At 39.6% G+C, this 24,693-nt stretch overlaps 1 protein-coding gene and 1 long non-coding RNA gene across 2 annotated transcripts in view; both read right to left on the reverse strand.

Annotated features, from left to right (window-relative positions):
- The window catches only part of LOC130178793 (uncharacterized), a 70,268-nt gene extending 57,975 nt beyond the window's left edge, over nt 1-12,293 (reverse strand). The window contains exon 1 of the long non-coding RNA XR_008829200.1: nt 11,661-12,293. This is a non-coding gene — a long non-coding RNA (uncharacterized LOC130178793). The remainder of the gene's footprint in view (nt 1-11,660) is intronic.
- A 1,607-nt stretch (nt 12,294-13,900) lies between these two features.
- LOC130179051 (contactin-associated protein-like 4) overlaps nt 13,901-24,693 on the reverse strand; it is a 107,304-nt gene continuing 96,511 nt past the window's right edge. The window contains 3 exon segments of the mRNA XM_056391765.1: nt 13,901-17,681; nt 19,557-19,628; nt 21,529-21,747. Coding sequence (XP_056247740.1) covers nt 17,482-17,681; nt 19,557-19,628; nt 21,529-21,747 — 491 coding nt within the window. The 3' untranslated portion in view covers nt 13,901-17,481.

Here is a 24,693-nt window from a genome sequence, read left to right on the forward strand (position 1 = left end):
TCTAACTCAGCTCTGCGGCTCCCTGTGAGCACAACAAATAAATACAGAAAACCTATCTTAGGTTAAACAGATCTATTTTAAAAATGCATTATTCATGTTCCCTTTAGTAGACACTAAACTGGCTTTAAGTCATGGTTGGAAAAATTTCTCTTGCCCGTTGGGTGAATACATTGCCCTTTTAAAGCAGGGCTGGGTTGACGCGAATGATTGCTGCAACACTTGACCATGATCTACTTTCTCCGCCGTAGGTTTGACGAATAAATCGCATTGTCACAACAGAAAAAAACGTGTTTACCTCAAAGATTTGTGGTCATACTTACGGAGTATATTTCCTGTGTAGCTCGGCTTAGTAAAACTGTTTCCTGAGCATCTTATCAGGCACCAAAACACACAACGGATGTCACAGTAATGCCGTCTATTCTCACCCTGCCAGGCTACTGTCAAAGCATCTTTGTCCCTCTGCCTGTTACTTGGATTAACGTTAAACCGAAGCTAAATTGAACAATATAAGCTGCTGCAGGTGCTATGAGTGTCACTTCACATTAACTTGGTGAAACCCTTGTGAAATTGGTGAGAAAAAAAAAAACAGAAAAGTTGATGAAGTTGAAGAGAGACACACAATGAAAATGACTGGGAAATAGAGCAGCAAACTGAAGATGGAAAAAAGGAGAGAAAAGAAAGAAAAACAGACAAAGTAATTTGAGAGAGAATGATATGGAGGCCCCTGCTGAGCGGAAAATGGCTCACCATCTCTGTGAGATAACAACAAATAGGAGGCCTCTGTAAATGTCAGCCTGTAGGCGTGTGTAATGGGAGGTGTGCCACGGGGTAAATTAGAGACTTTAGCAGGAGAAAGCCTCATGATATTGACTATAATGGAACTATTTAGGTGACACCTGGAGGAAAATGGAAGCTTCCTCCTGGAATAATTGCATATGATTTAACACAGGCAATTTTCATAACCACCTAAAAACTTGAAACTTAGTTGGGCCTCGTTACATATCACCTCAACAGAGTCCAAGTCATCTAGGCTGAACATGAGTAAATTGGCATTTGGGCAGGTGGTGGAATCCTGTCTGAATCACATTACATTATGACAGAGCTGAGGGAGCTGCTGCTTTAAATAAACTGAGGCTGCAAACAACAAATCTGTGCTCCTTACAGCAGAGCAGAGGATTCTCTGAGCTGAGAGGTTTGCTTAATGTTTTATTAATACATTCATAAGACACAGAACATATTTTTTGTTTAGCCAAGCCTGATATAACATAGAATCTCAGTATTGTCCAGAAATGAGGGGAAATTCTCATCATGAAAAACAGTCAGGGAGGAGTTAACACACTATCATCTGAAACTAGTCTTACTTTTAGGTGTCTTTAATGTTTGACTGAAAACATGACTGAACACAGGATTTCACCTGTGGATACAAAGACCTTAAAGTTTGAGTTTGACTTACTAATACAGAATTGTTTGGTTTGAAGGTTTTGCTTCTGCATCTGTGGCTACATGCATATATTTGTACATGTTCCGATGTAACAGTACCTCACTCCCAATGTACCCAATGTAACAACATGGCTCATGTACTGCATGTTATGTGTAGGTGTCCATTGATATCATTGCGATGACTGATAACAGATGATGGGATCTAAAACCTAATGTTTACAGCCTCAGTATGCTTGAAAATAGTTTGCTTCAAGCATACAGTACAGCATAAAGGGATAGTTAGGGTTATTTGATGTGGGATTGAATGAGAAAGTCATGCATAATCGGTGTATTACCTGCAGTAGATTCAGATCAGTGGCTGCTGGGTAGGAGAGACGGCACGAAACACTGGTAGACTAGCACAGCTATGTTTTACGGGACCAACAACGTGTTTCAGAAACGGCCACCGAAGCAATCCAATATCCATTTAAATGTTCAATGTTCAATACTGCACTTGTCTTTGGTACTACATTTTTTCATCCGCTGAACTACCATATTCCTACGCACAAGCGCGCCCATGGCGCTTTCTGATTCACTCATCTGAATCTACTGCAGGTAACACACCAACTATGCATGACTACCTCATACAACCCCACGTCAAATAACCCCTTTCAGCTCTATCAGGTACAGGCACAGACAATGCTAGTCAGATAAATTCATTCTTGCTCAGGGTATTGGTCAAGGTATCTGCTGATAAGAATAAAAAGATAAAATAACACAGCTGCATACAGCTGCGGCTACACATCTGTAACCACTGTTTAGATTACCTGACAGCTGCTAAAGACAGCATAGTTTTCTGTGTACTGTATGCTTGTTATTTTCTAGCTGATTAACCATATCCAAGGTCTAATAGCACCAGATGTGGATTTTAAGAAGTTCTGTGATCAACATCAGCGTTGTCAATGAAATGTTTGTGAGGCTCTGTCAGGGGTGTGTAAAAGAAAGTTGTTGTTCCTACATGCCATTCTCAGGAATCAGGAAAACAGATCAAGGAGGGAAGATGGAAGATAGACAGAGGAAGGTAGAAGACAATGAAATTAAAGTGACAGAAAGCTTAAATAGAGCAGAAGTTATCAGATTGCTCTACAATCCTGCTGTCCTGGTTTAAGACCACCTTGACTCTTCCCACCTTTCCTTCTTAGGAGATAACACAGGTCTAATCTCTAATGGAAAAAGAATAGTCTCTGGAGAAGCAGAGCTAATCTGTAACAGAAATAACAGCGGAGGACAACTTTTTAAACATGGCTGTCCACAGACTTTTAAAGGATTATCCTCACACTCATCACCTCTCTCCACAGCATTTCCTGCTTCTCCTCTCCGTCTGCCTCCACACAGAGGAGTCAGTGTTCATCGTGATACATAGAAGTTATCACGGCCGAGCCGCCTTACAGCCTCGCTATCCAATAATAAATTGATTTTCCAAAAACATTTCTCAGTTTCACATCTGCACACTCTCGTGAGGCAGGTGGAGAGCTGTGAGGAAGAGGAAGCAGGCTTTCAACGCAGCAGAATTCAAACGACCTTGACTCTTAATTAAGATCTTTTGTCTCCTAAAATCCCTGTCAGCTTTAAATCCACCTGATAAGAAGGTAAAGACTTAAATCTGATAGAGGAAAGACATAGATCATTTGAAGTGGATGCTCTGCTGATTAAATCTTCAGGTTTATGCAGGGGTGGCTCAATAAATAAATTCTGAACACACCTCATGTTTACGAGTGTTTATAATACAAACATTTATACAATTTTGTATCTGCATTCTCCTGCACTTTTATTACCTCTCAACAAACCATTACTAGCCACCATAGCGGTGTAGCTGTGCAGTATTTTTGTTGCATAAATGACATTTCCCTGAAACACATAAATAACATATTTTTACATTCAGTGGCGAAGCAGGATGTATGATGTTGTTATAGGCTCCCGTCACAAAAAGCATTATGGCCCATTCACACAGAAATTCATCACTCAGTATAAATAAAGGCTTTCGAACTGAGGTGAACTGATGTGATTCATTACTTTTGGAACACAGGTCCCATTCAGACAGGGACATTTAAGGTGCACGATAGGAGAATCACAAGAGGGAAGTAGAGGGAGACAAGTTTGACCACATGCATTTGGATAAAATCTGTACAACGTAACCATGATGTTCCCGTTTCATTTCAGTCGCATATCCTTAGCTCCTCCTCTCTGTCACTGTGTTTCTACCACATCACCAAAACTAAAGGCAAAAATGCCTAAGAGTGATGAACTATTTCAGACTTTCACCTTGTAGTTTGTGACAAAATAGAATGACATCACAGCACTCCTCTGCCCTGCTGGAAAGTCACATTCTTGTCTGTGACACTGCGCCACAGTTCACATTGTGCAAAGACACATCGCAGAATGTGAACTGTGTAAAGCTGCAACAGGAGAGCCAACAGGTGACCAACCATACAGGAAACTCATCTGTATTCCCGCTCTCATTCAGGTCATTCATCTAAACCCTACAGCTTTAACTGGAGCAGGGGATGGTGCAGGTTTTTATTTCCAGCTAATCACCTCAGCAGGTGCCTTCCCTGGTGACCTCTTCCTCTCTGCCTGAGGGAGTGATAATCAGTGAGTGAAGTCTTTGTTTTTCACAACAAGTGGTGAAAAGATCAAATTAAATTCTACCACGGCACCTCCTCTCCTGCTGCTGTTTCATTATCAGCTGATAGAGATTTAATGTAACCCGCCTGCACTCCATTTAAGTGGGTTTCCCCGACCTTTCCACTTGTAAAAAGCTACATGCTGGCTTTAAGAATCCCTAAACCAGATTATGATGAAAACACACACTGTGAGCCGTCCAATGCAAAAACTAAAGACACGATTAGAGCTCTCTGACTCTCAAACTTATTTGCTGCAAAGGTCTTTTTAATACAAAGACTAAAACTTATCAGAAACTATATCCAATGTATAAATCATGACCATGTTAGTTCACCCTTGACCTTTGGGAACAATATAATCTAAAATCAAAAGGTCAATTTACTCTCACAGTTGGTGAATAACAGCTGAAACTAAGCTATATTTGTAGATATGATTGATTTAGAGAACAATAGAATTACCACCTCGTGGTTGTCTGCCTCCTCCACTCAGACTAGTTTCAGGTTACATCCCTGTTTATGTAAATTCATATAAAATATTAACCATTTGTGTGAAATTTCATAATTGCTGTGTAAAGTCTTGAGTAATGGCTAAAAAGTGTTTTCTGAGGTCACGGTGACCTTGACCTTTGACCTCCAAAGTCTAATCAGTTCAGCCTTGTCCAAGTGAATGTTTGAGCCAAATTTGAAGGGATTCCCTTGAGGAGTCCTCGAGATATTGCATTCACAAGTCCAAAATCATGTTTTGTGAGGTCACCGTGACCTTGACCTTTGACCACAAAAATCTTAACAGTGTGCTTGAGTCCAGGCTAGGGGTGGGCGATATGACGATATTAGATCATGAAGGATTACAACGTGAAGATGATCTTTAAAACTGCAGAGATCGTGGGATCGTCTAGGGCACAGTCTATAAATTGCAGTTCTATGCGAATGCACCGACGCACCAGACGTATTGACGTCGTCAACCTGACCGACCAATCATAGTGAATTACGGGCAGTGACGCACTTACCTACCCGCCTCCTGTGTGTGTAGCGGTAGCACATGGAGAGCGATGGCTGAAAGCCAAACGGAGTTGGTCGCTAAAAAAAATTCCACCTCCATTATATGGAATTGGTTTGGATTTTCCGCAACTGATCAAGCGCAAGCAAATGTAATTTGCAAAGTTTGCACAGAAACCGTTCGCACGTCGGGTGGTAACACAACGAACCTGTTTAATCACCTGAAGAGGAAGCATCCCAAGCAGTATGCTGAGAGCCAAAAAGCTAACAGATAATTCAGGTTATACACATTGCAGTTTGATATTTTTTGTTCAAAACTGTTGCACTAAAAGAGATAACCACAGTCACTTTAGTTTGTATTTTTGCATTTCAATAAGCTATTTAGTGTTTTGATAAATAAATCCTGTTTAAATGACTGTCAATAATGTCTTTGATTGATATTTTACTTTCTGTTACTACTTTTGCAAGAGTGCACTTTATTAGAATGTTGTTGTTGTTTACCTTAAACTTTACTTTGAAATAAAATCTGTTAGGAAAAGGTGCTTTGGTCTTAATTGTCTGTTTTTCTTTTTCCAATTTAAGATTGTGATAAAATCGAAATCGTAATTTTATTTTTAAAAAGTCGTGATATGATATTTTTGCCATATCGCCCACCCCTAGTCCAGGCGAACGTTTTTACCAAATTTTAAGAAATTCCCTCGAAGCGTTACAGAGATTTTACAAGTTTTTACAAGTTTACAAAGTCAAAATCATGTTTTGTGAGGTCACCGTGACCATGACCAGCAAAACCTAATTAGTTCATCCTTGAGTCCAAGTGAACATTTGTGCCAAATTTGAAGAAGTTCTTTCAAGGCGTTACTGAGATATGGTATCCACAAGAATCGGACGGTCGGACGGACGGACGGACGGACAAACCGAAAACAATATGCCTCCGGCTCTGACCTTCACCAGCATGGAGCCATAAAAATAATTATAGTGGTTAAAATTTGTTATTTCAAATGAGTCCTCTCCTCTAATATTGTCAGGGATAAAGAGAAAATCTTCTTGATTGATTATAACGAGCTGTTCAGTCACTGCTCTGATGGTCAAATGTCTGATCTTGTAACTTGTGCATTCATTAGATCAGTGATAGTGGCCTGACTCCGCTCTCTCCTGAATACTGTAGGTGGGCTGATGATGAGCAGGACGCACTCTGTCATCTAATTACTCATGTGATTGAATTCAAACTCCACAATGAGAAACATCTCCACAGCCGCTCAGATTATAAACTGTAGGTGGGCTGGATAATTACCAGCCGCCTGCTGGGAGAGAAGCGAGCTTTTCCCTCCAGCAACATCATGACAGAACATAAAGCCGAACCAGAGAGAAGCTCAACTGTTTCTTTGACTGCTGTTTAATGAGACACCCTCTAATATCTTTGTATCTCCATGGACAACAGCCACAATAGGAGGTTTTTCATGAGCTAGAATTATTGTCTCCTAAGTGTTCTCCATGAGCTTTGTGACATTTGACTCCACGCTGCTGATAGCAGAAGAGGAAGTGGCTTGATGCCTGCGCAGCAAACAGACGCTGTGAAGACAAATTACCTGTTAAATGACACATTGCTCAAGTAGACGACTGTGATGAATTGAACCTGACACGACAACAGAGGTCTTAACACAACTGATTGTTAAATTGGTACAAAACAGAAACAATTTATGGTTTTAGGTGGAGTTGTATGCTGGAACTATTTCTTTCAGAATATCAGCTGGGTGTAGTGACTGTTTGGTGTGATCAGGGCTGTGCAGAGACCAAGACCTGGCAATGTGAAAACACTGCGCTGTTACAAGGATGAATGGCAATCAGCTCTACAACCGTGTCTAGGCTACGATCACTCTCTAACATAAAGTGTGTGTAGGTGAACGAAAACAGTACAGACGAAAGGAATAGAAACTTACTGAGGCTGTTTGCGGCTCACCTCAATTTGGGAACGACTGCTAGGTCAACCTGAGACCCCACAAGCCTAAACAACGTCCACTGAAGATATTTGTTTTGATGTTTGTGGTTGGTCCAAAAGGGAAACAGATCTGAAGGTAGTCGGACAACACCTCAAGTAGGCAAAGAGGTGTAGGCTTCCTCTCATACAAGCCTGCTACCCATGAGCACTTAATACACCTGGGCTTCTGAGTTTATTGAGACCCGCTTTCTACCGGCCCGCCAAAAAGGTAAGACAGCAACCATTAATATGAGTCTAATACTCGACAGATGTGTTGATTGGAAACATTAAAAAGTCAACACAAGACAGGTTTTAACCAACTCACAAAGTTAACGTAACCGGTAGTCATCATTTCTAACGGCTCGAGTCTGCTAATGTCTGAAGTCAAATTTCAAGTAACTGCTGGGGTTAGGGCTCAGCAAACAACACATTCTGTATCCCCATTTTAAAATGTTTCTTTCAAGTTTCCCTGTGGAGATTTAGTGTCATTATTACTTTCACATTACAGAATTTTAGGCACCGTGGAGCTTCAATGCACCTTGGAGGTCGTGCTTGATTTCTAATCCAAAGTTTTTCTACACGCAGGCTTGTGCATTCCACTTTTTTAATCAAACAACCTGATATTCTCTCACACAGCTGTCAATCTTTTGTACTGATGATTCTACCAGGAAGATTTCTGACTTTCTGGAACCAGGGGGAGCTCAAAATAACTCCTCATACTTCCCAACTCAATATACAGCAGTGAATCCTATGGTTATTTCAAAGTAAAGGCTTTTTTTCATTAAGTGGTCCTGTTAGTTTCTCTATCCGCAATAGCCACAGGTAATTATTCTGCCCACCCACACTGAGAGGAGCACTAGAGAATGACTTGATGGAATCAGCCACAGACTTTAAAGAAGGAGCTGATAGACCATGAATTTTATTAGACCTTTCAATACTTGTTGTTATAGAGAAGAGAATCATTTTCAACAGTCACTGCAACGGGGACAATGAATTGAGTAATAACTGAAAACACAGACGCCTGTTTGCTCAGTTCACACTGAGTCACTTTATATGTTGGATATATTTAATAAAACAAGCCTGGAGAGTCTATTACACAAAATCCAACCCCATCAAGAATCAATTTAGTTTTTTTTTTCATTCAGTGCCACTGAAACTGTTTCCCTCAAGACATTGCATTGTAAAATAATAACTGATTTTTTTTTTAAAGAAGTATACTACTGAATTACCATAATCCAATAATATTACAGCACTAGGTTGTATTGCTGAAGCTTATAACGTTCTCAGTGATTTTATTTGTTCTCCTAATCTCATTACTTCCTCTGCCACACATGTAAAAGCAGATCTGAATCTTAATCTTAAAATTTGATTCAGCACATCCGAATTAAAATGATAACAGAGCCAGTGGTTGCTGCTGAATAAGTCTCAATGTGGATTCAATGAACTGAACAGAATGGTATAAAATAGCTTAAAATGGAGTTACTTCAGTACAAGAACCTCAAAACTGTACCTCAGTACAGTATTTGATTAAATGTACTATCACTTTTCTGAAAACGAACCACTGAATCTGGCCTTGAAGTTGAAAATTAATTATTGATTGTGCAAACAGCAGTTAACTGAATAATCTCACCTCAATGGGCAGCAGTTTTATAGCTTTTCGAGTCTATTGACCCCTCAAAGCGCTTTACAACGTACAATATGTCCCACAGACACACACATTCACACACTGATGGAGCAACATCGGGAGAAGCTGGGGGTTCACCGTCTTGCTCAAGGACACTTCCACTGCCAGGGATCAAACCAGGAACCTTCCAATTACTAGTCAACCGCTCTAACTCCTGAGCCACGCAGCAGATAATATCACATGATCTTCATCAGCAGACCAAAGACCAGACCAGTTGACAGATGTGTGTCAGGACTGTGGAGACTAAAATGCCTCATCTGACCATAAGGGTTGTCCATTTTATTTTTTGTCGTCTTGTAATCATGATTGATCTTGGTATAGCAAACTTTGTTTTCTCATTATTTATTTATTTCTATTTCTTACCATTATCAGCCCTCATATGTTTATTATGTGTATGTTATCTGCTTATGTGAGCAACAACATAAATCAGAATCTTTCAATTTTTTATCTGAGGATCATAAGGAGACAGTTTGGGGTAAAGCTCAAAACATTATTACTCAATAAATACATCAAAATCAATAATCAAAACCACACTGCCTGCTCCAGCTGCCCTCATCAGCATGCAGCTCTGACTTGCTGAAATCACACACACCCCTCCGTCATCTGAACAGCCACTAATACAGCTGGATACAGCTGTAATTACAGTTTTTAAAGCTGCTGTTTACATGGTGGAGGTGGATAATCGAGGGATTTAAGTCAACAAAATAGTCAACATGTCAACCGAAGGAGAAAACAGGAGCATGAATGATGTTGGATTTTGGTGAACATCAAGTTTTATTACTTTCTCTGACCTATAGATCAAGCTGACCTGTCCCATTCAGTCAGTAGAGCTACAAAACAAAGAGAAGAAAAAGCAAAGCAAAGAGACTCCAGTAAAGCTTGAATTATTCATCTACACGCATGTATGACTCTGTATCTGCCATCAGGCTTGAGGTGAAACATCTTTTTGCATCTGTTCAATCCATCAACTTTTGTACCACGGTTGTAAAACAAGATGGCATTACTGTGTACTCATTCTACACACAAATACATTCTATTGCATCTTCTTGTGACACAATGAGAAATGTCCGGCCTTACTGAAAAGGAAAAACATTACTAACTCTACATGAACCTGATCAGTCTCAGCCTGTGGCAAACTGATTCACATGGCAGTCTCATTGTGTCAGTCAGTCCAGTGGACTGCCACGAAATTCTTTGACTTTCCAGTGACTATCACCTATCTTGCAAAATATCTCAACTGATTGGCACAAAATCTATATTGATATCAATGGTATCTACTGACTTTAGTGAACCTCTTAGTTTCCCTCTGTTGCCACCATGAGGCTGACATTTGTTATTTTGAGTAAAATTTCTTAATAATAACTACCAGATGGACTGCCATCAAATTTTGCACAGACAATCTTGTACCTCTCAGGATGAATTGCAGTGTCTGTGGTGATCCTACAGTGGCCCCAAGGGCTCAACGCACTGCATTTTAAGAAAAAACATGCAAAGACACACAGAAACATCTTCATCAATTTGGCAACACATGCGCTGCAATGTGTTAATTATTGAGTATGCTAATCAGCCTGATTGGTCGGAGCAGAGGGAAGGAGTCTCGAGGCCGGCTTTCACTATTGGTGAGGCAATAATCCTGCCAATGCAAACAGCAGCTGCAGCTATTCTGGCATTCAGAGAAAGATTAGTTTAAAAGCCCAGAACTCACTTATGGCGGTTGACTCAGATAGGCAGCTCACCTCTGTACCCCTTGTGAGTGTGAACTTTTTGTGTACGCTGTGATTTTTGTCTGAGATACTAGTATTGATTGTTGGGGACTGGGCTAGGGTTTAGAGTACTGATTGTGAATTTTACACTTAAAACAAAACTGTTAGAGCCATTAGGAACAGGAATGCTGCTTCCTGTTCTCAGCATAGAAAGGCTAATTTGGTTAATTTCATTTTAACGTTGAGAACTGAGTTTTGCAACTCCCTATAAGGTAGAGTCCTCTTTTGGTTATATTTTATTTTTGAGTTAAGCAGCATCTGTTTTGCCCTGTTCCCCTTTTTTACTTATCCTCTCACCTTGTTTGTAGTTTTGTTTACTTATTTACCCTCCTGGTTACACAATAAATTTGCTTTACCAAAAACACCTGGTTTTATGTTGCTTACCCTTTTCCCTAACCGCGAGCTGGGTCGTAACACCTGCTTAACATCAACATGTTAGCATGGTCACTGCATGCTCGCATTAGTATTTAGCTCAAGCACAGCCTCACAGAGCTGCTGGCATAGCTCTAAACAAGGCCCGGATTAAGAATGCAGACACCACTGGGTCCAAAATATAGGACACCCTTCCACCCCCCGAACTACTCTCCACACACACCCAATCCAGGTTTTGAATTACAGGTTCTCAGCAGAGGCTACTATCTGTTGAAAACACCTGTATCTTATACAGGATTTACACTGACAGGCTACAGCCTATGATCGCACCCTGAAGGACAATATCAACACCTGTAGATTTATTCTCTCATACAGGATTTACACCACATGATTGCAACAATACTTTCCTGGGCCAGCAGCAACAATATCAACACATTAGCCCACAGTGTGTAGATGAATGGCATACACAAGCGCATACTGCCCCACCTCCACCAATACAGTTATATGACTCAGATTCACACTCTCTCTCTCTCTCCCACACACACACAGTGATCGATTCGTACTGCTCTGTGTAGGTAGATCTATAAGCTGATCAAACAGGATATCCACCGTTTCAGACATCCTGGCATGAAGAGGCAATGGTACAATAGCCAAATGTCAAAACAAAGGCAATGTCAACTATTGCTCATTGTATAAACACAACACCTTGGAGACAAGAATATACACACATGTGAGTCCATAATGTGTGAGAGTGTAAAATGAAAGCCTACCTCGGTCTTCTCTCTGGCCTCTCATTGAAAACTCCTCCACCACATCATTAAAGTCCTGGACTGAGGAATTCAGACTCTGTTGCCGGTTATTTAAACTTTGTTGACTCGTCCTTGTTCTCAGTTCATTTTCAATCATCGATATGTGGGGAAAATGGGGGGAAAAAAGTGATAACTTGTGGGGCTGTTACACTGGTAACCTACTAAGTGGTGGTAATAAAGGGTTGGGCAGTTGAACAGGTGCGTGGCGCAGGTCTGTGGTTCTCCGCGTGTTTCACAGTGATCTCGGCTGAACTAACGACCGTCAGCCGTTACTGTCCTCTTCTACTTTAGCATCGCCCAGTCTCTTTGCTAATGCTAGCGAGCCGGCTTTAAAAAAAAAAGTTGAGATAAATGGTTTGTTATCCGTAAGTTCAGTTTCTCCGAGAGCCCTTTGTTTTACCGCCTTTCTCCTTGCTTCACTCCCGCTCCAACGGTTATTTTCTAACCAACACGTTTCAAGAAGCGTCTTTCTTCCGCAGCCGTCATGTTGGCGGCCATGTTCACCCTTTCATCACCTGGGCTGGCCGCAGCTGACCTGACTCCTCATCATCATCAGCCACTCAACAGATCTCAATATTTTTCTTATTCGCAAATAAAGTAACTTAATTTAATTTGTTCATATTTCAACACACGCACACTCAATTAATTAATTACATTTGATTCATGATTTGATTAAATAAAAAGCAAAAAAAAAAAGCAAAGCCAGGACGGCGAGGACAAGGCCACAGTTGATGGAGGTCGCCCCCAGAGCTCGGAGGCCTAATCGGCCCGGTGGATAACCGAGTTTGTTTCAGAATTTAAATTTAACCTACTACAGTTTTGAGAGATAACTTGTTTCTGCAATAAAAATCACGTAATGAGTAAGTCTACAGATATAAAATTAAAAATCTGTAGCACAGTTTCTTTTATAAGTGTTCAATATTAAATAAATAAGTAGGCTTAATTATGAACTAAAATAATCACATGAATAAATATAAAACATATAATTCAAGAAATTACTAAAACATACTGTTGAAAAGGCGCTGACATTACAGTCATGAAAATTAACAGTATGAAATAAAACTTAACATAAAATAAACGTGTCATTGAGAAAAATGCCATTATAAAATAAGATATCCAATAAAACAAAACTTTCTATTACAATAAGAATGATGGAATAACTTTTCATAATGATGACTGTTTGATATATATATCCCACATTTACTCAAATGTTTGCTTGTTTCATAACGTCTTTATTTATTTAATATTGAACCCTTTGGGGTTCCATCACTTTACACATATGACTCAGTAATAAACAACCAAAGGAGTAGAAAGCTGAGCTACATAGAGTATAATCCCATGAGCCATATTAATGCCATCACAGATCAAGTATGGTGATTCAGTACATCAAAGGTTTGTCGAATGTTAAATAAGACAGCAGAGTGGGAGAAATGTTGCAGTGGTATTTATCATTCCAAATATACATATTAACTGTACACTGCACTTTTATCACATTCAAATTCTAGTTGGCCAAAGAGATTAGCTGATCCTTATGATGTTGGCGTTTCCTTCGCTGAGCCTTTGATATCTGTGATGATGCTAAAGATCATCAGAGAGCTCCACATCTTGTCTCTGATCACAACCAATAAGCTGAGACTTAAATGAATCAAACGGGGATCACTGATCTGAGGCAGCTGAATCATCTTGTAACCTCAGGCGTCTGAATGTTTAAACAGGCAGAAGGTCTAAATGGGACTTCGCAGAGAATCACATCGACATCATCTGCTCCTGGATGCTTCACAACTCTACATATTTCCCTCATGTCTGATCTGCAGAATGTTAATAGCCACCAGAACTGCCAGTAGTGAAGGATATGTATCCTCCCACACTGCGGTTTGAAGTATCAAATATAAAAGATGTAAATATATGTAAATTGTTCTGGTCATTGAGGGGGAGTCTTTGCTATGTGTCAGCTTCAGTTACTGTAAACAAAGAAACAAATGAGTGGTTTAATTTTAATTTTTTTTTAAGCATCCTACTTCAACAAATGTTAATTTTATTTTATTTTGTTGTGGAGATGTGTCATATTTCTGCAGAGTCCTTCAGTCATGCAAATGTAAGAACAAACAGAAAGAAGTCTCCTCTTAACTATTACCCAGTTGGTGATTCATCTTTAAAGCAGAAACAACCCCCCAGCTAAAATGAAAAACAGGATCTTTAAAAAAAATTATGATTATTTTATTATCTTACAGGACTTAACAGGATTTTGTCGATAATCAAACAACCAGAATATGAGTAGAATCTGTATATTTCTATGGCAGGTCACTCACACTCACAACATCACTGTTATTTACTAACACTACAGTTACAGTGACAACACTTCGACTTTAAACCAGTGCATTGTCAGAGAGAAACTAGAACATTGTCAGTCAAAAATATTAACTCCTAAAAGGATAAAGCTGAAGTTATTCAACATTTTTCTCATTGTCAAAACAAATCCCATGAAAAGACCAAATTCAATAATGTATTAATCAGTTATCTCCAAGGTAACCTTGTCTGTAGCCTCGGTCCTAAACCTACTGGCTCCTACTGAAGATATATTTAAAGATATTAAAAGCAGGTCACATATATATATATATATATAGTTTGATTGAATAAAAAAACTCCGTAATTCCAACATCTGGGCACTGTAGTTTTTTTTGCAAAAGTTACTTAAAAAGGAGGAAATAATGCATTTGTAGGGGGCCATTTTCAATTTTTGGATGAATATACAATTGGTGCTATAGTATTTCTGGCAGCAGGACGGAGTATGTGGAATTGATTCAAAATAAACTGCAGTGTGACTGTGTTCATATTACTGAAGAATTGCTTTGGCCACACAGATAATATTGTTAGTAAGAGCAATTTATTGTTTTAGTCTTTTTCATGGAATTTGATGACAATAAGCAAATTTCAGAATAGCATAAGGCCTAGTCACACCAGCATTTAAAATGGCTAAGGTTATCAATTAATGTTTAATAAAAATGAATAAAAACTGCCAGGGTTAGTGGAGTCAGTCATGGGAGCAAGGTGAAGCGCAAATTTGTGTTGTTAAGCAATAACATGCCATCTTGACTGCTGCTGACAAAATGGGGAAAGCTGTTATAGCATATTAGCCGCATTACACCCTTGAGATTTATTTAAACTCCTTTGACAGATTAGAAGCTGCTCCAAAAAGGAGGAATAGTTTGCAGACAGTGGGAGTGGATAGTACTGATACCTCTTTTGAATTAACTGGGTGAACTCGCTGCCCCATTAGTGGCTAACAAGCTTGCTAGCTGACAGTTAGCAAGTAATTAGAAAGTTTATTCGCTTTTTCTCTCTTTATTGAATGAAATGATTGATGGTACTGAAAACAAAATGCCAGGGGAAGTAAACAGCACAGTGCCTAAAAAATAGAAAGAAGCTCTGAAACTTATTGTGACTGACTAATGCTAACATGTCCCGGCTGGCTAGCATGTTAGCTCAAGAGCAGTTTGCAAACTAACCCTGCCAGTAGTCACTATGTCACTGAGCCTTTAAACATGTGGATTCATTTTGTTGTGTTACTTTCTGGTGTGACTAGGCCTTTAAACTTTAAATCCAAAATTAACCAAAATGTTCAGGTTACAGGTGCGAATAAAGCAGGTTCAAATGTAAAACTGTTGTAATGTTTTTGTTCTGTTGATGAAAGTGGTTTGACAAAACAAAAAAATTGTTCACAGTGACACTTGACCAAGGTTTAAGGTCAAACATGTTTCTTTGCTGCTTTGCACACATCACTGTTTACATCATTGACTTGCTGCTAATGTTATATGGACACTCTCTAAAAAATTAAAATGTTCTTATCTGGATCTTTATTTTGCTATATCTTTATGCAGTGTCCTCCAGCTGCGCTCAATCTGCAAAGATTATCCGGCTGTCAAGATTACCATTTGAGTTCCTCTCTGCAATCAAGTGTTGCACTGGAGTGAGTTCTGCTGCAGGCTGGAGGACAGTCACTTTGCTTCTTCAGAGAATAAAGTCTTTTGAATCAAGGATGTGGATGTGTGGCCTCAGCTGTTGTGAGGTGGGGGGAAAAAGAAGAAAAGACAAAGTGATGAATAATGCACTTTGAAGTTTTAGCAACTTTTGTCATTAAAATCCCATCTGTGCTTTGGGGTCTCGCAGAGAGACGGTGGTGTATGTTTGATAAACAGCTGCTGTCGATGCTCTTTCTGCTTCTTGGCTTCCCTCCATCAGCAGCACTCTTTACACATGAGCTGAATTATCACATGGAGGGATTTGCTTCATTTTCAGTGTTAATATCAGAATGTGTTTTCATTACATCCATGTCTGCCTGACACTCTGTCTCTTGGATTATCTCGCGGTCTCATTCTGATCATCTTACTGCTTTCTATCGCGTTACAATCCACCTGTCAGACCGAAGCAGATTAGCATTTCAAAAACACATTAACTGTCTCTGCGTGCAGTGAACGAGGTGACAGACAGCCACAGTGTTACAGAGCCTGCGCTGCTGTTGCTGTTAAAAGCTTCACTGTTCAGAGAGCTGGGGGAGGAAGCTCCCAGCAGGCGGCATGCAGCAGGGAGGACAAAACGTTCATATTAAAGTGAACAAGCTGCTTCTGAAAAGCTCGCAAACTATTGGAAATTAAAAAAAAAGTTCAATCCTCACGGATGTAGTTTTGTTACCTGTTTTTGTTGTGCTTTCATGTTACGATGGGAAGACGTCACGAGAGGAAAGAAAGAGCTGCAGTTAGAGGAATGAGAAAAAAAGAATAAAAATGGAAATGAAGTAGAAAATCAATCCCTTCTGTATAAAAGTCTCTAAGTCTCTCAACCAGTAGCTGCCAGACTGCAGTGTACCATTTCAGCACAAATGCACAATGTGCTCATGGCGATGTGCATGACTGGAGTGAGTAAGACTGTGTTGACTTTGAAGACGCCACTTGCTAACACGAAAATTCTGTGGTAGCACAATGTTGCTGGAAGTAATTCACTCATGAACATATTTAATTCATGTGCTGACTGGAGCTGGAAAATCATCAAAAAGACATCCTGGCATTTGGTAGGCGTATGTCGGCTGCAGGGACTCTGACAATACTTGTAAATTTTCCAAGTGTACAAGCACACACAGGTTTCCCTTAAGCAGATTTTCAAGGCTGTACAGCCTCTAACGAGTACATACTGTTATGCCCGCACAACAGAAAGGCATCACACACAGTGAGTGAACCACCAAACACCAGCTCTTACTGAAGTACTTTTCCTGAGGGCCTAATTAAGGGTCAAACATTTCTACTTCCAATTACATAAACATCCATTCTTCCTCACAGAAAAGTGCATCAGCCAAATGACTCCAGTCATGATTCCAAGTCCCCTGATTCACCGCAATAAAGAAATAAAACTGTTTTTGAACACTGTAAATGAATCCATGAAACAAAATCAGTTCCCTTCAGAATACTTCTACACTTTCAGTATGACAGAGTGACATTAGCTAGAGATTACTGTAGACATTATTCCAACATTTACATTTTTTTTTTTTATATATACAATTTCTGAAAGGATATTCAGTCCAGTACTGTTTCAGTATATACATACAGTAAAAGACAACACTGTGTGTATTGTTCTTTGTTTTTGCCTTCCACATTTTGTAGAGCCACTTCTACCAGTGAAGTCTCAAGTGTCTCTGAGTGCAGTGTGAAGTCCTGAGGCGTGGCAGGACACCCCCGGTCTGCACCCTCAGCTCCAAAAAGTCCCCCAGTTCACCAGGTCACCAGGCCTTTAGTTAAATGAAATACTCCTTTCGGCTTTCGCTGGAGACGTCCTGGGAGTCAGTCGTTTGGTTGTTGAAAGGAAAATCTTGGCTGTCGTCCTGTTTGACTCCCTTCACTTCCTGATTTCTATACGTCTCTTTTCTCCGGTAGAGGAATCTGGCAGTTATCGCCAGGACAGTCACAACCACGAAGATCACCACCGCTATCACACCTGCAGGGTTAGAGGACATTTACTCTGGCATACTGAGACATTTTTGTTCAGAGAGATGTTTGTCTGTTATTTAGCCTGTACAATAGTAGAAACAACTAATGCAATACAACTCAATAGCACCACCATACAGTATAATCAACACCTCTCTAAAACAGTTTCAACAAAAACTGAACATAATAACCTTCATTAGGTTGATTAACTGAAGGACTATTGTATTAGACTTTATTAGTTTTAGCTAGGTGTACCTAATAAACTGGCAACTGACAGTATACTGTATCTGTGGTCTGGTTCCTCATACTGAGAATATTGATATCGATTTCATCTCTGTGAACTCAGTACAGGTAACTCTGGGATGTGTTTAGCCTAGCTTAGCACAAATATGGGAAGTAATGCTAAAAAGGTAGCGGTTATCTTAGGTAATTATGCTATTTCTTGAACACTAGCAGCTGGACACAGTTGTAAGCTTTACACACTTTGTTAACTCTTAATCAACTGCTGGACTCTTGGATGTATTGCTGGGTAACTTACTAGTTGATACATGTACACATGATCATTGTGAAGATGTGGGAAGATTTATTTTTAGTCTTGGCTAAGCCAGCTTTTTTCTCCTGCTTTTTTTTGTGCTAAGCTAAGATAACTATGTTTTTACCCCCAGTAAAGTACATTTACTTTTAAAGTAAAACAACAACATTAAATTAAAACATAAATCAAAAGAGCTGTTATACATACAATCAATGAAACATGCAAATTTAGCTTTTTAGGTAATGCCAAATCACATATAATTAACAAACCACTTAACACTTCCCTGTGTTAAGCGTAATATTTTAGAACTTTTTTCCACTAAATCACTCTGTTGATATTTCAGTAAGGTAAAGTACGATTTTCAGCTTTAATTTTTGTCAGATTACACTAAGGTGAGGTAATTTTTTGAAATCATTTTGAACATTACAATGCAACAGTTACTTACCTTTGTCAAAACGAAAATCAAACGTTGTTATTTGTGATGTACTGACTAACTTAATCAATTTAAAACTAAAGTGAAAAGGTGCTAAAACATGCAAAATACCAATGTGGTTAACTGTGCATTTGTCCATATTGTAGCTCAGCTGTGACATTTTGATGTGTGTTGTTCATATTGCTGAATCCTGGAAAGTCTTGATGCTTTGCTGACTGACACACTGAATCAAAGTACATCTATCAAAGTGGTCTTTGGTCACAGAGCTTTGTGAAACGACTGTGAAGTCGCTACACGATTTCTGCCCATCTCTCCCTCCCATGTCAGTTCTTTCGCCCTGCGGCCTGGTCGTTCTAGCGGAGGCTAATCTAACTTTAACACACAGCGAGCAGAATTTCACACATTTGGACTCTGTTCTGCACATTTCATTATCCAGAGAAACTTTTGTCTAATTGGAATTCCAGAATGTGGCTGAAATTAATTTCGCACTATATTACTTTGGTTTTAAAATGTCCACGCATTTGAAGATAACAGTGTGAAAGTTTCTCCATCAGCAAGTCATTTCAGCAGAGGTTTAATTAGTTCAGCTGTGCTTTGTGCACTGAGACATAAAGTCACGGAGATTTAATGGACAGTTTTAAATGACATTTGACTTTTATTTTTCTATCACGCTCTTATACTGTAGGAACAGTTCGATCTATACTCTGAATCAATCTGGCTGGGCAGAGGAGCAAAACATTTTATTTTCTTCAGATGGAATTTTTTTGTTCATCACATCACGTTTGCTGGCTTTCAACAGAATATCTGTCATCAATTAAATATTGAGTGTAATCTCTGACTCTGAGACAAGTCCAATGCAAACATAGTGAAACAAGATGACAGGTTTCAGTACAGTGAGAGATGGTGAAACAGTTCAGTACCTCCAATCAGAGCCGAGTCAGTCCTGATGGCATTGACTAAAGGTTGACCTGAACCCACTGAACCAGACTGGTCTACAACAGAGAAAGAAAAAGGTAGAAAAAAAGAAGGGAATAAGGGCAAGAAGAAAAAAACCAAAGGGCTCAAAGAATTAGAAGAGGAAAGTTGTGGACAAAGACAGAAATGCAGAAATTATTACATGAGAGAGGAAATATGAGAAGAGAATAAGAGAAAATAAGAGCAAATAAACAGATCAGAGACAAGAACAGAAATTTAAAGACATGATCACAGCATCATCATCCAGAGCAGACAGGGATTAAAGCAGCAGCTCTATTACAGCAACATGAAGCTGGATGAGAACAGTCCTAGGAAAGAAATGCCACTGAAAACTCCCATCCGTGGTCCAAATTAATTATCTCATCAAGCACTTTGTCATGAGTGTCCTCAACAAGGTGTACATACTTAATGAGCCCATTATACACTACACAGAAAAAGCTACTCTCACCAAGAACATATACACACAGAAACAGAGGGGAGAAAAAGGATGTGACATATGCACACTGATTTCTATGCACTCATTATTCTCAAGGTGACAGTTCAACATTTAATTTTCATTCTTTTGTTGTCTTTTTGTTAGCCAACCTACTATTAAACATTTACTTAAACATAATGTTAAAAAAGGGTCAGAAATATTTACAACAAAGAGCAGTGACATATAAAATAAGAAAACAAAAACATCCCCTGAATATCTTTTCTCATCAGTTATGATGTCAAATAATAATGAATGAATTTAACTCCTCTTGGTTGTGAACTACAGTACTATGGTTGATACGCGGGAGTTTACTTCCTTCCTTCCAGTGCATTTTGGGGATGCAAAATGGAGCCTTTTTTTACTCAAACAACTTTACAGCAATGGTCAGATTAACTTTAGGGGGCCCTGGGGCAAAGATTCACTATCCCCTATTGACCCCTGTCCCACTCACCATCCTGTGTGTATTCTGTATGAAAGCACCTTGTCTCATCCAAGTTGCAGCAGACTACACATGGCAGCTTGATTATATATACTCTATGCTGGAATGATCACCTGCAGCTCCCGGTTTTCACTTTATTTAAAGAGGCTATAATCAGTATTTTTATAATAACTATGTGTCAATCTGTAGATCTTTAGAATGAGTGTCAGAACACTGTTAGCTGCCCAGCCTGCAATTTTATTGTTAACAAAAAGCTCTAAAAACCCACTGTCCATAACCTGCTCCTCCCCAAACAACAGACAGACACAGTTAGACACGAGCTATGAACAGGTAAAGAGCCACATATTTCTCTCAGGAGTTAATGGAGACCAAAAAAAGGAATTAATATTGAAAGTATACTCATCAGGTGGACTCAAACATGACTCTAAATGAATAATATTGTTATTTATTCTTGTAAAAAGTGGCCAAAAAATTGGATATTGCAGGTTTAAGTTTGGGGCGGTACAGTGGTTAGCGCTTTAGCCTCACAGCAAGAAGTTTGAACCCCAGGCCTGGGGCCTTTCTATGTGGAGTTTGTATGTTCTCCCGGTGTCTGCATGGCTTCTCCCCGGGTACTCCAGCTTCCTCCCACAGTCCAAAGACATGCAACCATAGGTGTGAATGTGTGTGTGACTGGTTGTTTGTCTCTGTATGTCAGCCCTATGATGGACTGGCGATCTGCCCAGGGTGTACCCAGCCAAACCATGATCTTTTTTGGAATACTAACGAAATAAGTCTAAAAATAAGAAAGAATCAACCTTTGGTTTCACACTGGAGTCAAACGCCACTACCTGCACAGACTTTGTCGCTCTTTATACCATCACCTGACTTCCTAAAGTCTTTCTGGTGTAGCAGCGTGTTATGGCTTTTATTAAAGGGCAAATTGCAAAAAATTTGGGACATCCTGTATGCTGTTTTTTAATGTGACAGAAAAGAAGGGAGCCACCGGGGCCCCCCCTCTTACCTGACAGGTGGTGAGTGTTCTCTGCTGCGTAGGGATTGGCTGAAGCTGAGGAACCACAGTTGGACTGCACTAAAGATCCAGTGATGACGACAGGACTGGTGTTTGGATGGAGCAGAGCAGCTTTCAGAGGAGTGATGGAGTTAAAGTGGACCACGGACAGACAGCCGGTAAAGCCCAGAGACGCGACCCTGGCCAGGTCTGGATCCAACTCTGCAGAATCTGAAGAGAGAAAAATGAGAAGGAAGTTTTTGATCAAGTAACAGAATAAAAAAAAAGAAAAAAAGTTTTGTTTTTGTCTTGTGTAGTTTCTCTTGAGACAACCATGTAATCCACCTGTCAGACTTCTTTCTTCTCTCTTGTCACGTGTATCGCTGCAAAAAAATTATATAATATTTTACGTTTAAACAAGTTTAATAATCTAATGCAAACAAGAAGAGACAAGAAGACAAAATATTTCGATATCTATACACTTAATATGAGGCTAGAGCCAGCAGCTGGTTAGCTAAGCTCAGCTTAAAAACAAGTCTGTCTATGTCCAAAGTATCAAAATCTGCCTACTAGTGCCTCTTAACTCATGTTGTTTGTTCAAGTGTTACGTCGACACATTGTGGTTTCACAGGGGTTACGTTGGATTATTTCATCGCCTGGCTAGCTGTTTCTCCCTGTTTCCAGTCTTTATGCTAAGCTATGCTAATTGGCTGCTGGCACTGTCATCCTATTTGCTGGATAGACATGAGAGTGGTATTGATCTTCTCCTCTATTTGGCAAGATAATGAATAACCGTATTTTTCAAAATGTATGACAATTTATTGAATGCAAGTGCAGTGACCTGCATCATAATTTGAGACACTGACAGGAGGAAATTTGCAATGCTTTCCAGAGCACACGTTAGCTAACTGGAACCCTTAAATAACAGAGACAGTGCTCAAGAATGAAGTAGAATTTATCTGTATTGTTAAATGAACTTTTGACCTTTCATCTAGAGGCTACACTCAATAGTTAGAATGATTTGGCCCAATGGATCATGTCATACACTGACAGGTACATTGACTCAGCTGCACACCATCCTGTTATCACAGTAGGAGAACAGTGGCAGTACATTGATTCTAATCATTAGCACACACACATAACCTCACACACCCTCATTACAGTAGACAGACTGTCAGTGATTCCAGCCTTCAGTCTCCATCTATCACTCCACGAGACAGATGTGCACTCTCGCCCTCTCTGTTCATTTTATTGACTTAAATCCCTTCATTATTCACCTCCACTCCTTCACAGCAGTGTAAACGGCAGCTGTGGAAAAACAACATTACCACAGAAACCGGCTGCATCACTGTCAGATGACTGAGAGGTGACTATGGTTTTTACCGGGACACATCTGCATGTTGACGAGAGCGGGCAGGAAACATTACTGCAGCCTGTAAGCTCCGCTCAGCTGATCCACCACTCACTCCATCACCTCTCTCCCCCTCTCCGTCTCTCTGTATTCCTTCCGGGTCCATTACTTAGGCTGATGGATGATAGGGTTGGCAGGGAACGACAGTAAATCCACTTTCCTGCTGCTTTTCTGATCCTGATCTGCCTCCTCTGGTTTGACAGAGATGAGGACCGGGGTTCAAACACACTGTGCTACACCCACTGAGTTACTCACTGAGGATTTACATCCAAAAAGACGAAAGATAATCAGAGAATTGGTATTTGTTACTAAACTATCTAACGCTAGATTTTCATACATATGGATATTTAAAGGCCCAAACCGAAGACTAACCTTTGGAAATAAAGCAGCCAATGAAAATTTAATTGTTATGCTCAGAAATGCAAGTAATTACATTTTTCCTGCACCAGCAGAGCAAAAATCCCAGGAAATGAATAAATGAAAATACATGCATGTTCGGAACTGACTGAGAATCTCCTGAATTCTTCTAAAACAGAATTAAATAAATAAATAAATCTTTAAAAATTAATTTAGAATCCCACATGACACTAACATACACTAGAGTGCATGTTTTCTTACACTGCACACACGTTTATATATATATTATAGTAAAGGGGTGCTTGAATAAAACAAATCAACACATACAGATATATTCTATATCTGTGCAAATTAATCATTTTCTCATGGTCAGTATTTGGTGTCACCTGATGGATGCATCTGGTGAAGGCTATTTCAAATACCTGACTCATGTTTAACGACTAATAGCCTGGTTGGTTCCTTTTAAATTGACAGTGTGTTGCTGTGACTCGATTTCATCAGAGAGCTATGACTGCCGCCTGCGGCCTCTCAGCCCCTCATGTTATTAACAGCTTATATCTGAGTGTGTCTCTGATGGATCCGCTCAGAGAGAACATGAATAAGTCATGACAGAGCCAATTACTGTTTCACTCCGACTCTGTTACACGTCCCTGTCCAGGACTTAAAACAGCAGCTCAATGAAGATGTGGTTTAACCTTCTTAGAGGGGAGGATCTTTCTTTCCAGGCTTCAGATCTGTGCAGGTGCGTTACAGGAGTGCATCCTCCTGGTTTAACTCTGCACTCTCTGATTCTGAACACATTCATACTTGTCCAAAGGCTTCTTAAAGCTGGCTATCATTTTGTTCTCCTTTATTTATCTCCCCTGGTTATGATAGAAAGTGAAAGGTGGACATCTGAGGATAAGGACATCTAGCTTGAAACCCGCATTGGTGTAGTATTACGTGAAGTAAAATATGCAAAGTTGGGGGAGTAAGAAAGCATTTTAAACAGATTTGCATCTGGATTTTGCTATTATCATTAGTTATCTGATTTTCACTCATGAGAAATGGGAAACTACAAAATGACAGATGCATTAAATTTGTTAAGTTTATGTTGTGTCACTTAGATCTACAGTTCAAATATGGACAGAAAGAAAATTGACGAACACAACTTACATTAGTTTCACATAAAGATAAGAAATTACAAGTGGAGCTGAGCCGAGTATAGTCTTTTAGAAAATCACGACAAAATCACACTTGATCTTTTTTGTCTTGTTTAGTAGGTTATTGTTTGGACTACTTCTTATTAGAGATTCTTTATCATCAATAGCTTATGTTCAGTCCCTGCAGCTGCCATATGACCTCCTGTACTCCACTTTTATTTTAGACTCTTAATCCTAAACCCTGAACTCTTATGAAATTAAACACAA

Source organism: Seriola aureovittata, chromosome 12 (assembly GCF_021018895.1).
Source record: "Seriola aureovittata isolate HTS-2021-v1 ecotype China chromosome 12, ASM2101889v1, whole genome shotgun sequence".
Classification (NCBI taxonomy): Eukaryota; Metazoa; Chordata; class Actinopteri; order Carangiformes; family Carangidae; genus Seriola; species Seriola aureovittata.